Raw genomic sequence first — 17,339 nt, forward strand, 5'->3', positions numbered from 1 at the left:
TTTAATAGAAAAAATTTAATCTAGAGATGTTTTTACATTATCCAGCACGTTACCAAAATAGATTCTATTGAATTGTGAAACTGTTTAATTAGCCGTTTATTGCATCCCGCACAATTATCCCTGTCTGATCAGAGAGATAACTCGAGATGAGCAAAACAACAAACTTGAGGATAATCTTTGTTCTCTGTTTTCATTCCTGACAGCTCCTAAACACAAAAGAAAAAAGGCTGAAAATCCCCACAAAGTGACCTTGCTGTTAAAGCTTCACGGAGGCTGACACCCAAAACCCCACGAAAAACAACATCCCTCCTCATCCATCCCCATCCGTCCATCTACCCGCCTATTCGTCCAATAGCACATCCATCCACCTATTCAGCTCGCACAAAAAGAGTCCTAGAAAAAGGAGGAGAAGCATATACAATAGACAAGTGCGTAGCAAGCAGGAAATTGAATGTCAAGGAGCCTTGTTTGCTCCTGATGGAGGTTTGAGAGTTAGCCTGAAGGGGACAGAAAGACAGAGAAAGAGAGACAGAAGGAAAGATAATAAAACAGAAGAAGAGGATGAGGAAAAAGGAGGAGAAAGATAGGGGGGAGATATAGGGATAATAAAAGGCAGAGAGAATACAGATGCAGATATAGAAGAGAAGATTCACATAAAGGGGGGTGGGAGCGAGTTACTGGTGGGATCTACACTTGGAGATGGCCTCTCATAAGCAGCAGCTCATTTCTGGCAGAGAAATGACAGGAACACAGTGAGAAGGAAATGTGACTTTTCTGAAGAAGCATTCACTATGTGTGTGTGTATGAGTGTGAGACAGTCTGGTGTCCACAGCTGGCTCTATTAATCACACTCCAGGGGGATGCAGGTCTGACTGACTGACTGACGTGCATCCATCTCCTAACACTCACAGAGGAATGCTCACACTCACATATACATTGAGGAAGAGACAGTCCCACTCACAGACTCTGGCATTCATAAAACACTGATTAGCAATACAGAAGGCCTGTTAGAAAGGGAGCTGCTGTGTGTCGGAGAGGAGAGGGAGAAGAACAACAAAACACAGAGGAGAGAGACAGACAGACGGACAAAGAGACAGAGGGCAGAGGACAGAAGTTCAGTCAGCTCAAGTTGGAATGAAAAATGGCTTTAGGGGAGGAGGAGGAGGAGGAGGAGGGCGCTGTGGCCTGAGTACACACTGAAAAAATAAACAAGTGCTGAAAAGCGAATTGGAAGGGAGGCCAGCGAGCCTGGTCAATGCGTTTCGGTATAAATAGCCCAATTAGCATTGCGGAGCCGTCGCTGGGCTCTCAGACGCAGCGTGGCAGAGCCGGTCTAATTACTGGCTAACTTGACCAATTATTCCACTGTTTAACCAGGCAGAAACTAAATCGCAGCACCTGGTTATTTAGACACACTGGCTGCCCTGACAGTCTTCACGCCATTAGCTGTCATCTTCAGTCATTGTCAACCTCCTCCTCTTTCTCCTCCAAAAACTCCTTCTCATACCGGTGGAGTGGACAGGGATGTCGCCAGTTTAACTACATTTGTAATTGCAGAATAGACAAATATATCCCAAATCTATAATGTTAGTTTATTGTATGAATTTAAAGAAGCTCTATACGATATCCAGAGCAAAAATATAGCAGCAAACAGCTATTTGCTATGTAAAGATATAGAGTAATATAGGAGTAATGTCTACCTGAGCAGAGAATGAAGTCACTCTCTGTCTGTATGTGTGTTATAATCCGAGTTTTGGCGATGCATGCTTTTAGTGCATATTCATGCATGTGAGCTTGCCCCACTGACCAATTCACGGCCGCCACTTTGCACTGCTCTCATACGGCGGTTACAGCTGAGTCATATCGTAGTTGTCGAGACATTTTATTAAAAAACATCAATTTTAACCTGCTGGTGGCGCAGAGACTTGCAGAGGCAGTAGGTAAAATATATCATCAAAAAGAGCGCAAAGGAACGCAATTCACTGTTTCTAAGCAACAACAACAGTTGCGGCCGTTCGCATTGGTTGACCTAGTAACAGACCGACATAGCCATCCATAGAGCCACGCCACAAGTACGGCTAGAAGGTATAAATACATCCTTGTCTTAAAGTATTAACATATTTTGTTCATGCCCTGTTGTCTTGTCATTATGGCCAAGTAGAGGTTTACCAATCTGGATATTTACCTTCACATCATGATTTGCATGTAAATGTTCAGGAAAATCTGGTCATTAGAATTTGGTAATTCTTATCCAAGTGAAAGTTTTTGGCTTCATGGTGGAGGAAATGTAAAAAACAATATTTGGTTTTGTTCTGTGGGGACAAATTTCCACAGTACCAAATAGTCAAGGGCACCAAAGTCATTAGGAATCATCCATTGGGGGCTATAAATATCGTTGACAAATTACATGGAAATCCAGCGAGCAGTGGTGAAAATATCTTATAAATAAAGCAAAGTGTTGGACTGACCAACCAACTGACTTATATTTATTATTATTTATTCCCCAGTGGAGTTAATTATGACGATGATGATGACAGAAATACGTTCTGTGTACAACCGTAGGTAAAGAATAACAGTAATGAAGAATCATTGCCGCGATATCACCACAATCATCATTTGTTTTGGTAATTAAGTTCCCAGGATAAGTACTTACTAAAGCGCTCGCCTCCCAGTTAGTTCCTCAGACATCAAGATGGATCTGTCGTAAGCTTCCTCACAGCCCTTCAGGCAACGCAGAGTTAATATTGAGTTTCGGTACCCAGATGATTTATTCATAATGCATCAATCTTTTTCTGCCTGTTTATGTGTTTGTTTATGGATTTACAGTGTGTTGCCATGCGTGAAATAGTTTGAAAAGGAAAAAAAAAATTCTAATCAAATGAAATTCATTAAGTTATGGAACACTTGCTCTTTTTCCTCCCAAGTCTAATTTCTCTCTCCATTCAGTCCTGTGCATTCTTAAACAGGTAAACACAGGCAGAGATCAGGGACCCATTCATACGCTCACCTTATCAAACCACACACCGCACACACCATGCCATGACACCTGCTGCAGTTATAAGATTTTAAAGTTATTATTGATAACATTTTTATGTGGATGAATATTTTTTTTAAATAATAATAGATCCACAGAGCTTTTAGAAAGGTGCCGAATAAAAGTATGGCTTTTCCTGTCAAACATTATTATGATTGTGAATTAATCATTTAAAAAATGTTGACAGGTCCAAAATGAATGTTTTGTTTATCTCTGTGGAAGATATCTGACGTTTGGTTTCCATTTCTAACAAGGATTGTGAGCCAATAGTAATACAACGTCGGTATTAGTATACGTTGTAATTTCTCTGTCGTCAGTTAGTGTGGAAAAAACGGTATAAATGGCTGAGAGTGACTATAAGTGCCTGGCAATGACTTGTTGTGAAGTGAATGCAATGTAACGAGAAAGGAGAATGTGACATGTAGTGGCTGAATGTTATCAATAGCACCTTTAAGAAATTGATCTAAGTGCTTTTCTTTTGTGGGCTAATTTCTTTCTTGCTGTTCACTTAGTAATAGATGAAATTATACATTGCATTGTTTTACTGACCTCTTTGGGGAGGGCTTCCTTGTAATCTGAGCAGTATTGCTGCTGACTTTATGGGTAACTATATTGCACTCAGTATGAGTGTATATCTCTACTACCTCTAGGCAATTGTCATGATTATGTCAGTCCCACATGTCAATTTCTTCCAAACCCCCTTACCACACATTTTCATGACTGTCAACGCACGGTGTTCAAATTTAAGCAACTTTTAAAGCATTCCAAGCTCGATATTACATCAGAGGGGTCGCAATTATATCTCCATAATAGCTTTGGAAAAACCTGTATTTATTATATACAATATGTTAGTTATGACTAACATGGACATAAGCTCCTGTTTGTTTGGGGGAAATAATGGAGAGGTGCTGACAGGCAAGCACAATGTCTAATGATCTGACTACAATCTATGTAGAAGTTGTATGTGTTTTTGTGACAGATGACCGATCTTTCCACAGACTTGTGTGTTAAATTAATACATTTTTGAGACATTCTTCTACAGAATAAACAAACAAAAACTGACACAATGAGAGGGGGAAAAAACTGCCCAATTCTGCTGGCAGAAGCAGGGTCCGACAGTATAAGTTTCGGAAATGGCTGCCAGGTTGGCAAACGGTTATTGCCAGAATGGTCGCCGCATTTTAATTGTTTATAATTAGAACGATAACGGTCCCGTGTAATTACACCCCATATTTCAATCATAAAAACTGATACCACGATTAGCTCCACATATTCACTTCCATTGTGCACCTGCTGCATCCCACTGTCACTATTTTATTTTTATTTCTTCTATTCATTAGCTCCTGTTGCTCCCAATGTTTTGATGAAATTACTACTTTTCTTTCACTCAGTTTTCACTGTCTCAGTATCGGGTCTATCTGCTGTCTTGTGGGTTATACTTTGTTGTTGACAGGTTATCACTTTAGACTATTTTACTCCACATTTTACTTCCACTTTTTATTTCCGGTAGAGTAAATCAATGCAGCGACAGCACTCTCATTTGCCTCGGTAAAGCTTCTACACATCTTTTACAGCATCAACTGTATTATACCTGCAAGGTGTTTCAAATCAAACACCATATTAGTCTGTGTGATGTTGCAGCACGTACAGCGGTGTACAATATGTTCTTCATCATGGACTTCATTATCTGTCATTTAATGGAAATTTGACCGCAACTTAACCTGAATCAAATGTTCAAGTCTGCACATCACATGTTGTATCACACACTGAATATCTTAACAAGGTGGGTCTGTATTAGCTGACAAATGAGACCAGCAACTCCAGTACTTTCAATACATCCACATAAATACATACTCAACATACACGGCTTAATAGATCTGTGATCTTTAAACTTGTCCTCTGAACCCCTCCGAGCACAAAGCTCATCACCAGCTCTTTATAATGCATGACTCGCCCTCCTCTCTCCAGCCAGCCAGAGTAAACAGGCTCCATGTCACGGACCCACGCTGCAGCTCTCTTTCTCCCTCTTCCCTTTCTTATTCAACCTCTCCACCCACTTTTAGATGTTATTGCTCAGGAAAATCAAAAACACTCAGAGCATTGACAGGATATTTTAGTCAGGAGACCGGATTCAGAGTTAGCCGCCCTCCGGCAGCCACAAAAGGTGAACTGATTAAAACTGAGAATAATAACAGAATCTGATTTGTTCCCGACACCATTAAACAAACACAGCCCCAAAATCCCAACGCTATTAAATAAAAGTCAAAAATAAACACTGCACTCACTCTCCTCCGAAGACAATAGCCTCCTTTAATTACAGGCTATTCATTTCATCCAACTTGGTTATAATTGTATTTCAAGCACCTTATTCAACCTATGAGACACTTTAACAGTCACTATCCTAACAAGATACTGTTTGGTAGGGCTTTTCTGTGGAGCTCAATGTGTGACGTGCTTTGTATTTTTGGGTTTGTTTTGGAGAAAACAGAAGAAAAACTGGACAGATAGCCTGAGCAGCAACAGACTCCACCACGTTGGAGGAGAAAAAATAAGAGCGGCACCACATCACAGAACATAACAACAACCACTCATAACAAATCAGAGACTAAAGACTGCCAATGAAAGAAGAAGGAGCAGCCACAGTGAGCTTTTAGATGAAGAGCTGCAGGCTGCACACTTTAACTAGATGAGGGGTAGGCAACCCCGCATGCAGCTCTTTAGCCCCTCTTCAGTGGCTCCCTGTGGATTTGACAACAAAAATGACGGAAATAGATAAAGGTTATTTTTAAACATTTTAATTTGCATTCATCATTGTTGTAGGCCTAAAGTGATTCTTACATTTTCCAATTGTAAAAATGTGTATTCTATCCTCTGAATAAAGATAAGCCAGCACTGCCAACGCTGCTGGATTATCTTTATGCTTGATTTGCAGTGAGAAATTTGCAAACACCAAAATAAGTAATATTGAAAGTAGGGTTGTCAATAGATTAAAATGCTTAATCGTGATTAATTATTATTTGTTCAAAATGTACCTTAAAGGGAGATTTGTCAAGTATTTAATACTCTTATCAACATGGGAGTGGGCAAATATGCTGTTTTATGCAAATGTTACTATATATTTATTATTGGAAATCAATTGACAACACAAAACAATGACAAATACTGTCCAGAAACCCTCACAGGTACTGCATCTAGCATAAAAAATATGCTCAAATCATAACATGGCAATCTGCAGCCCAACAGGCAACAACAGCTGTCAGTGTGTCAGTGTGCTGACTTGCCCCAAACTGCATGTGATTATCATAAAGTGGGCATGTCTGTAAAGGGGAGACTTGTAGGTACCCATAGAACCCAATTGCATTCACATATGTTGACGTCAGAGATCAAAGGACCCCTTTGAAAATGCCCATGACAGTTTTTCCTCGCCAAAATTGAGTGTAACTTTGGAGCGTTATTTAACCTTCTTCACAACAAACTAGTATGACATGGTTGGTCATACACCTGAACTAGACTGTCATGATTCTATACTGATATGTAATCTTACATAATCACACCACTGTATGCACCCATTCATGTGTTGCAATCTTTTCAGCTGGCTGTTTGCAGGAAACCAGCTGAGTCCATTTCAGTGGCTCAGTCCACAGACAGGCGGGCCGGCCTGCCATTGACACAGAGGTATTTAGGTAAATCTGCACAGACAGAGGCATATTTCATGCATGGTTTGAAGTCAAGCTGCTGAACGAGCGTCGTGGCCTGCGCCCCGATTTACAGCCAAGCGTGTTGTGCCTGGCCAACCCTGTTCTTACACATACACACACACACACACGGGCTTTCAGACACACACACTCAGTATCACCACTGGCAGTGAGCATGAGCCTCTGCGTGCTGTCTGTGAGCACCAGCCATTTGGGTCTCTTTTCAAGCACTTTTGTTTTCTCTGCAGGAAGATCACAGACACTAAAGTGATAGCTTTGAGACTCTGAGGCCCGATCTAAAGTGCTTGAAGGAAATGTTTGGACAAAGAAAACAAATAAATAAGCAGGCAAAAGTTGCCTGTTTGTTCAGTTACTGCTGTCTTTACTCTGGGAGAAGCGAAGGGCTTTTGATGGGATATAAAAGACCTGTTGATGTGGCGCTGGGGCAAAGGTGTTGCAAAGGCGGTATCAATTAAAGGATCCATTGTGGCTCAAAAATGGGTGCCAACAAGCTATCACAGTAAAAATCCCACTGCAAGAAGCTTGCACTCTGTTTGCTCATTTTCCTCCTGTGTCTTCCAGTCTCAATCAGCATTTGTATTTCCATCTCCTTCATTAGGTCCCCCAATCCCCTTTTTAAATGATCCAAATCATCTTACCCTTTTCACTTTAGCTCCCAAAGCAGAACTATATAAATATATTTTACCTCATTTCCCAGGAATGAAAGATTGTTTGCGTCGTCCCCTTTTTACACAAACCCAAATCTCTATGTGCATCCTTTCTCCCTCGCCCCATCCTCCCACCTCTGCCTCTTTATCCTGCTCAGAGAGCTGGTTATGTGTGTGTGTGTGTTGCTCAGTGTGCAGGGAGGGAGCAGCTGGAGCATCTGCAGTCGTCTCCTCTGACAGCAGCACGGCATATGGCAGGGCCCTGTGAAGGATGGGTGCTGTCACCCGGCAAAGTGCTTACCCACCGACAGGAGAGGCGAGCCGCACTAACGCCATGAGGAAGAGGAGGAAACAGCTGAACATCAGCACCCCACTCATTTATTCTCCCACCGCCACCTCGCCCCAGGAGGGAGGCGCTGGATGAGCCTTAAAGAAAAGACCTCCGAACGGGTAGTGGCGGCCAAGACGGCGGTTGAAATGAATTTCAGTAAACTGCATCAAAGATGCTATTTGCAGAAGATAAACCAATCGAGAGGAGAACACTGGCTCGTCCTCCAGTTTCCATATGCAGGTTCTGATCATCATATGCATTCATCACCCTTGTGTGGGTCACAGAGGTGTGCACAAGCCTGGTTACCGTACAGTAAATTGATAATGACTAAATATGCGCAGGCAGTTTTTTGCCTCTTAATTTTGTTTTATACATCATTTTTTTTCCGTATGATTATTTCGCAGTAGGGCTGTGTATTGGCAAGAATCTGGCGATACGATACGTATCATGATACAGGGGTTACAATTCAATATATTGCGATATATTGGGATACTGTAAGTAAGGCGATATATTGTGATTTTTTTAATCTAATTTTAGAAAAACTGTCATAGTTTAAAGAACACGCCACCATATGCATAACATCTGAGTAAAAAAAAGTTGACCTTTTCATGCAATCAGATCTGCATTTGCATTTATCACAGTCCCAGTAAAATCAAACAAGGACACATACACTGAGAAGGCGGTTCTCTTTGCAGATGAAATAAAGTATTGAGTTAATCTATGCCTGTAAACTATTAATTAAAATATTCCAGCTTCGGTGTTAAAAGACAAAGTGAAATAAAAAACACATTTTACGAGCTCTAAATCTGCTTCACTGTGTCATCTCTTGGTATGTGCTAAATATTGTAGGTCATTTAAAAATATATATTTTTACATCAAAATCCCTCTTTTTCTCTCTGTTTCTGTAAAACGTCACATTATTTTGGATGACTCACCTTGAACTTGGGGGGGCGTATACATAAATGTAGCAACAAGCTAACGCCAGGCCATCATATAAAAGAGCCCATGACCCAACTTGACCGTCAGCTTGGGGGTCGTTGTAGCTAGCGGAGTGATATCATAGTAGGAAGTGTGTGTTCTTGGATTTCAGTTGCCACACACTGTGTTTACATTTCTAAAGAATGTGGTTAAGGTCTGTTTCACTCATTCCCCCTTATCTCACTACAGCTCCATATCACGTTGTATTTGTCCAGCCACGCCCACTTTTGAGTGCTATAATCACATGTGAATACATGTGAATCTGTATCGCAACTAAATCCCTCCCACATATTCTGTTTCAGTTAAAAATCACATTACTGAAGATTACTGAAGATAAACACGCTCTGACTTCTTCCTGTGATGTTTTAAAAAACTACCGTATCCGTAAAAGAAAAACTCTGGACCAGAGTTACTGGGAATATGGTATTTTTCATTGAGTTTACGGACGCAATCTTTGTGTATTCATCATCTGATTTACTAAGACAACAGCAGCTCATTACACAGCCAGTTCCTGGACTGAATTTGGTACTGAACCTCCACAACAACCTCTGCAAGTGAAGGTGAGCTCATACGAAGAGTTCAGAGGTCCATGAGATCACTGATAACTACTAGAAAAACTGTTGCTATTACTCCAAAATATTACTCGTACATTTATATTATAATCTTTAGCATATAGAGAGAGATGGTGTTGATATGGATGTTAATACAGTACTGAGGGAAATGCAGTCAAACACACACTTTTCACACACAAACAACACAATTCGTTGATGGTCGAGTTCAAATTCAAGTTTGATGAACACAAACCACAACATCTGTCTACTATTCGTTTGCTTTACAGAAATAAGATATTGTGTCCATTAATGAAAGCCTAATTGCTTCCTTTTAGTTTTTAACTTTTTACTTATTTACAAGCCTTTATCTTTTCCCACTACAACCCTCCTTGTGGGTCTTGTAAATCCCATCAGTGCTGAGTTTATACCTCCTTTTCAGAGGCAGAGAGTTTTCAGTCTTAAATAGCATAACCTCAGCAAATCCAGCAGAATAAATAATCATCCTCTGTTAACATGTATCTCCTATGAGTTGTGTGATCCTCACTTAAATGCATATACAATCAGACACTCGCACAAATGACGTGCAAACTGCGACTCCAGCCTTCCCGGTGCTGAAAAACAGGCGCAAAAGTCTTTGCTCTTCCATCTGTCGCACTTCACAGCGATGTTTACTGAACGTGAAAAAGAAAACTCTCTTCATCTCCCCTCTCTCACTTAATTTATGTGTAAATCAGACCGCAGCCAAATACGCAGTAGTTCTCAATTTCACAGGAGCTTTCAACTTGAATGGAAAGACAGTAAAATCAATCCAATTTATAGTAAAAAGCTAACATCAGTCCGTACTGGCAAAACAATATATCCGTATAAAAACAAATGAGGAAGCAGCTCTTGGATCTGACAGCAATGTGAGCCAAAACAGGTGATCCTGATGCACAGGTAGGCAATCCATGTCTACAATAGAAGGGAATTAATTCCCCAACAAGTCTAGCCACGCAACTTCGTTAAGGTACTAAAGTAAAAAACACCTCTATTGTAACGGCTACATGACTAAGAACTAGGAGTGGGAATCACCAGAGGATCCAAGATACGATATTATCACGATACTAATTGTGATTTTAAACATTCTGCAAATTATGTTTGTCAACATCTGTTTTATCTAATAAAATACAGTTTTCACTCTGTTCATCTCAGAGTTTTCATTCACATATCTTGAGGTCAGAGGTAAAGGGACTCCTTTTAAAATGGCCATGCCAGTTTTTCCTCGCCAAAATTTAGCGTAGCTTATTTACTGTTCTTCCACACAAGCTATGCATGACATGATTAGCACCTAATGGATTCCTTAGGTTTTGTAGTTTCAAATGATACTAGTATCTTCACTCTAGCTTTAAAGGTATTGATAAACCTTTTATGTAGATGAATATTTTTTTAAACATAATACATCCACAGAGCGTTTAGAAAGGTGCTAAATAAAAGTATATCTCTTCCTAAAAAAAAAGAAAGATTATGATTTTGAGTTAATCATTTAAAAATATTTTGATGGTTTTAAAATTAATGTTTTGTTTTTCTTTGTGGAAGATACCTGACGTTTGTTTCCCACTTCTAACAAGGCTTTTGAGCCAATAGTATAAGGACGTTGGTATCACGTGGGATCTCTATATCGTCAGTTAGTGTGGAAAAAATGGATAAATGGCTGAGATTGACAGAAACTGCTGGCAACAACTTGTTTTGAAATAAATGCAATGGAACGGGGGAGGGACAATGTGACATCTAGTGGCTGAACGTTATCAATGTTATCAATAGCACCTTTAAGGCTGAGCAAGCTACAACCTCTGAGTGACAAAATAGCGACCAGGCCCTTCGGCAGGCCGTTGGATTGTTAAGAGGTTAATAGTTTATATAATAAAAGGTCGATACTTGACGTCAGTTTATCGATACAATATTGCCACGCAAAATGTCACAATGCCATGCTGTATTGATTTTTTTCCTCCACCCCTTCTAATAACAAGAGCAACGCCTATCGACTGCACGCCGGCCGTCCTCTGAGTCAAACAATCACACACACACTTATAGAATTTGTTCACCTTTTTTGTGAATATCAGTATATCAGTATGTCTCGCCTATCAATGACTAAAGCAGAGTAATAATTGATACATTATGTCATGTCAGAGATCATCAGGGTTTATCCTCCGTGTTGCCACAACCGACGGTCTCCTCTGTGAAATAAACCAAATGTGTCCGACAGCAGCAGCAGCAGCTCTCCGACTCCACTTCTGGCTGACTAAAGGTGGACCGGTGTGTTCCTCCACTTCTCAGCAGCCAATTTAACATGACTGACAGATAAGTTTCACCATAAAATTCTCCCTTTCCAAAACAACCCCTTCTTTTCCCTTTAGTCAGTCAAAACAGACTTCCAGAGTAGTAACCCTTACAGTAGCAGTCGACACCACTCAGCCTGCAGGCGAATCGCGGCAGCACAAAGTTGTCGAGATATTCCCAGAGCCATAGGACCCCACATGTGTGTGTCTGGTATTACTCGAAAATCTCTGCATTATCTACAGCAGGAACAGCTACGGATGACCTTAGAGCAAGAGGTTACCTGCGGTGCTGACAGGGAAAAAGAGAGGAGAGGTAAGGAGAGAGAGGATTTAACCTCTTTTACCTCTGTGTATCATTAGAGTAGGAATGAGGAACATCCACATGAAAACATTCTCTCTGAAATCTCTCTAAATCCAATCCAAAGCATATTGGCTTATTGTTTTTTAATCTTGTATCATCTTTTATTTTTTCCTCTTTGTTCTTCACCCCCGTTGGCTCGATGCCACCCGAGCACACTTTTCAGGAGAAGGCCTTTCCTTCAATCTCTTCTCACTATGCCTCCTTCCCCTCCTCCTTTATCTCTCTCGCTGTCCCTCATGCTCTCTTTTGACAGCCAAAGCAGCATCTTTAATGGGAGCTATCTCCTCATTAAATACCCGCAGGTGTCTTTGGCAGGGACGGAGAGAGGAAGAGAGATGGAGACACACAAAAAGTGAGAGAACAGCGGCTGGTGTTGTTCAGCCCCTCTCCGATGAGACATACAGTCAGATTCCCTGTGCTAAATCTGAATTACTAATGTCTCCGGAGGCAAACGAACCGAGCACAGGGACCAGGGGTCATGAGGAGAGGTTGAGCCAGAATTCCCCTCCAACAGTGATCTGGCCTCCCCTCACAGCCTTTTTCGCCTCTTTGACACTCTGCTACACAGAGTAAAAGAGGAAGAAAGACGGGAGGAGGGCAACGAGGGAGGAAGGGAAAGTAGGGAGGCTGAGACGAGGGACACAGGGGAGAAGTGAAGGTAGGAAAAAAAAGCAAGAAACTGTGATGCTCAAAGTGGGAGGCAGCCAGAGATGAAAGCAAAAGGGAAAAGAGGAGGAGGAGATTGGGTTTGAACGAGAGATAAGATGGAGGGGGAAAAGAGGAAGTGGAGGGGATGAGAGAAGAGAGAAGAGGGAGAGAGCTGGGCTCCCGGGCGATGGGGCTCTCTCAGATGCAGGACGAGACCATCTGGACGAAAGCGGAGCCAGGTCTCTGACGTTAAACACTGGGCTTCACTCTCACATGGAAAAAGACCAGCAAAAGAGATTCAAACACCCGTTCTGCACTTTCTTACCAGCCACAGTCCACCCAAAACCCAACTCGGCCAACCGTCCTGCTCACGTTGGTGGGAAACGCTACCAGACCTCACTGCTGGCAATCTCACACAACATGCCACTTCCAGACTGCCTTTTTTTCAATGACACACATGTTTTAGAATTCATTTTAAAATACTGCTGCCTGTCTATACATCAAGTCTCAGACTTGCTTTAAGAATATGAACTCTGTAGACCTCTCAGGTCATCTGATGCTGTTCTGCTGGATGTTTCTCGAGGTTAAAATATGGTAAAGCTTAAAGGTTAACTTTGTTGTTTTTCAACCTGGACCCTATTTCCCCATGTTTTTGTGTCTAGCTGACTAATAGAGACAACAATTTCTGAAGTTGGTCCAGTATTGAGGGTGAGCTCACAGGCTGCAATATGGTGCAATTGGGGCAAGCTGGCACCGTCATTGACGTCCACTAAAATTGCTTGTTTTTGCCATGACAGACTCTTAAATCTGGCGAGGTGACGTGTTGCCGGAAGGCAACGGCGGAAACGTGGAATACATCCATGGTGGAAACGTGAGTGCCGGCCAGGCAGTTTGAGTTGGAGTACAGAAAGTGTAGCTTTGTGTTATCTAAAAGATGAATATTTAGATGATTTCGACACTGTGGATGAGGTCTTTGAATTCGACAGCCGCCCGTATTTATCTGAGCCAGAGTATATGGATAATCAGATTTCACGAGACTTCTCCTCGAGCGGGACTTGGACACAATAACAAACCAGACCGGACCGGATCAAGCTAAAAGTAAGAAAAACATTTCATTACTCTGTTATTTCCTTTCCATAATGTTGTCAGACACTTAATAACATATTGAGCCTGTCAGTGGCAATAACATGCACCTTTAGTGAACGCAACATCATAGTGGCGCTGCTCACTTGCCCTCGCAGCCTGTTTCGTGGCTGCCGGTTACAGCGCTCTCCCTCAGTACTAGAAAAATTTCAAATAACGTTGTGTCATTGTAGTCACTTAGACACAAAAACATGGGAAAACAGGGTCCAGTTTAAAAATACCGAAGCTACTCATAAAGTTATTATGCAACACACATTTGGAGAAAACTTCAACAGCACCTGAGACTTTTAAATCTCTTTAAAAAATGGAGAAAATGTTCTCTGCCTTTTTATTTATCTACCTTCTACCCTCATTTATTCGTTTTGGGTTGTACACAGTTTTGATATTAACCACATAGATTTTTCCTTCTGTGTTACATAAATCTGGTTTGCCTTGCCTTGCTTGTTCATCAGCAGAGCTGGCTAATTACAACGGATATTTACGGGGGAGGAAGTGGCCACAGAGGACTTGAACCAGCAACCCCACCTCCTCCCCTTCAGGAGAGCGGATGCATTCAGTGAGAGAGAGGACTCTTCAAGGTAACTAATCCCTCTCTCTTCCAGCAAACAGTCTCATCCTCAGAATTACGTCCCAACGAGACACGCCTGCACAAACACACACAATATATGCGTAAGATACTCCTACACACACACTCACACACACACGCACATGCACACACACACACACACACACACACACGCACACACACACACACACACACACACACACACAGACACAGACAGAGACACGACTCTACCCCCGTCCCACATGGCTCTGGAGAAGCAGCGCTGCCCCTCCTACCCCTCTGTCAATAAGCCCAGTTTGGAAACACTTTAAACAGACTTGCACATTGCTCCACTACAAAAAGGGAAAACTTCAAGACATGCTCTCCTCCATACCCGCAGGGTTAATTAGAATTGTTTTAAACAGCCACTGCCATGCTTTTTAAACATTTATGGGCGCATGCATTACAACTAAGGCATTAACATATCCAGAAAGTTTAACCTCTTCTCTGCTCCCGGGCTCCGTTATGAGGAGCAGAGGGGACCGGGAGAGAGAGGACAGTTGACCTCTGCTGCCCCCTGTGTTACAGCTGAAAAACAACAAGGGAATTTTCAATGAGGAGCGGCAGCCGGCGTCGGATCAGAGGAATCGGAGCCAAGCCACCATGCCGGCTGAATGACAATCAGCTTGTATGTTAGTGATGAGAGAGATCTAAACCCTGAGGCTGTGTAGTACCAATATAAACATACATTATTCACTAACAGGGACATACAATGAGCTGTAGTTGAATAAAAAGATGAGTGGGACAGGAATTACAGTTGTGATCACTCCGAGGCAAAAGCCCCAATACAAATAATAACATTTAGATATTTTAACTGTATTTTAGATTCTATTAAAAATGTATATTCTGGGGGAATATAACCAGTTCTGCTAATTCAGCATCAGTGTGATTCACAGTTTATGAAAAGTTAATAATAGGAAGGCTGTGTTTGTCTGCAGTGTTGAAATATGACTAGTAATTTTGATCTAGCAATATAATCAGGATTAACATTTCTGAATGTGCAGTGCAGCCTGTACTATGAGTTTCTTTGAGCTTAAGAATGAAGACAGTGGGAACTCTGTGTGACAAAAATAACCTGAGTGACTGTCTCAGCCCTTACTTCACAGAAAAGTGTTAATTTGTCATCAGGCAGCAGACCGTTGGCCTCGTCCAGCAGGAAGTCCCTCCTTATGAACTTTTTGAAACCCCAGTCCTTCCCCTGGACAAAACGGTACGCTCTCTGGCTCTCTGTAAAAAGGAAAACACACGGACAAAACATTTGGTGAAACAAGATTATTTGGAGACTTTCACAACATGATTAAAGCTCTGCGTGTGCGAATGTGTGTGCGAAAGAGAAAGTTTGTTATGAGTCATGGCCATAAGCAGCGGAGAAACAATGGCGAAAGAGGCTGGGTGCAGGAAGTATTGCCTGCAGGGAGCTTTTAACACTTCAGAAGAAAACAGAATCTCCCTCTTTCACTGTATCCTCTCGCTGCCACATAAAGACGAGTGGTAAACATGAGACAGAACTGCTGTGCCTCTTTAGCCAAGAAGTGAGAAATTGCAGGGATCAAAGCAGTCCAATTATCATGTGTTTATGGAGTGCCAATTATCTCTGACAGTGGCAGGAAGGATTCTGTAACACTCAGTCGCACTACAAAGACACAGGAAAGGTGCTGGAGTTCTTGTGTGTACAATAGTCACACTGCGGGGGCGGTCACAGCTATCTACAGTCACCTAACAGTCACAAATGCTCACATACAAGGTCAAAAGATAATGACTGTGGACTATGACTGCTGCAGAGATCACAGCAAATTAAAGCTAATTGCCGATAGAAAGGAAGCAAAGGCACCGACTCATACATTCTGCGAGTAACCGGAGCTCTGTTGGAGGGATGTAACACCATTCTACGGAGGAATTACATCATTCGCCATTTTGTTAATGAGTCGAAAATGCTTCCTCGGGCACTGCTCTGGGATTTCTGAATGTGTTCAGCCGAGATGAGCTTTCTATGCATGAAGACGTCTTTGTCCATTCCTATCAGGGCAGACATGCCTTACCACACGATGGAGGTAATAACTTAAGGCTGTATATGTCTGGTATTATGTAGCCTGTCCTATAAAAGCCTTAAATGGCATCAAACGTTGCAGGAAAACCACTTGAAACCAATTCATTGTTCAGGTCTTCATTATGTTAACATGCATCTGGATGATTGGATTGTGTTGAAAAAAGAGCAGAAACACAATTCAAGAGCAAATTCACTAAAAACACACCAAAGATCCAATCACCTAAATCAGCAGAAGAGGTTGTCTGATGCTCATTTGGCCGTACTGACAAAGTGGAATAGCGATGCGTCCCCGGTCTACAGACGGTGGATCAACTCCATATATGTAAATGAGCATTTGTGCATGAATCAAATCAGAACGCAAACCACCCAACAGGGAGTATTAAGAGGGTAGTGAGGTGCCTGTCAGGCTGTGAGTTGCAAGAGACATCAGAATTCAACATGTACATGTGGATTATGTTAATGTAAATGTTATCATATCCCCAGAGGCATGAAATATCATACAATCTACAACTATTTGAGACTTTAAAAATGGAAAACAAGAACAATGCAACTAAAAAAAACGTTGAAATGAACACAACTGTCAAGAACCTGTGCCTGCGTGAGTGCCTGAATGCTCACTAAAAGACCCTAGGCAAATGTTTAGATCCCAGTTTTACTGATTTAGGGCGCTGTCACAAGCCATACTCCATTTGGTTCGTCTGAATCTGAGTAAAATTTATACTTTTGGTTTGTTTTCTATTTAGTCTGGTTTGGTTTCAGAGTGCACAAATTAAAGTGGACCAAATAAAAAAAAATATTTGCTGAGGGGCATGTACGAAGGAGCAAATTTATCTTTTTTTGTCTCGGGAGCTGCTACCTCTATGCAGGGACTCGCAGACTTTGATTTATAACTGTCAAAGTTTTTTCACTTTGACTGATGGCTATGCGCACAAATTCCCTTTTCTCTAGTTTATCTAAAATTACT

General features: G+C 41.6%; 1 protein-coding gene across 8 annotated transcripts in view; it reads right to left on the minus strand.

Annotated features, from left to right (window-relative positions):
• The window catches only part of spop (speckle type BTB/POZ protein), a 210,941-nt gene that overhangs the window by 104,170 nt on the left and 89,432 nt on the right, over nt 1-17,339 (minus strand). For all 8 annotated transcript variants that reach the window (XR_012596733.1, XR_012596734.1, XM_074656322.1 and 5 more), the window contains one exon: nt 15,428-15,555. Coding sequence is in view for 6 of the 8 variants with exons in the window: in XM_074656322.1 (XP_074512423.1) it covers nt 15,428-15,555 (128 nt within the window). In the remaining 2 variants the exon portion in view is untranslated. The remainder of the gene's footprint in view (nt 1-15,427; nt 15,556-17,339) is intronic.

The sequence above is a fragment of the Sebastes fasciatus genome, chromosome 13, assembly GCF_043250625.1.
Source record: "Sebastes fasciatus isolate fSebFas1 chromosome 13, fSebFas1.pri, whole genome shotgun sequence".
Taxonomy (NCBI): domain Eukaryota; kingdom Metazoa; phylum Chordata; class Actinopteri; order Perciformes; family Sebastidae; genus Sebastes; species Sebastes fasciatus.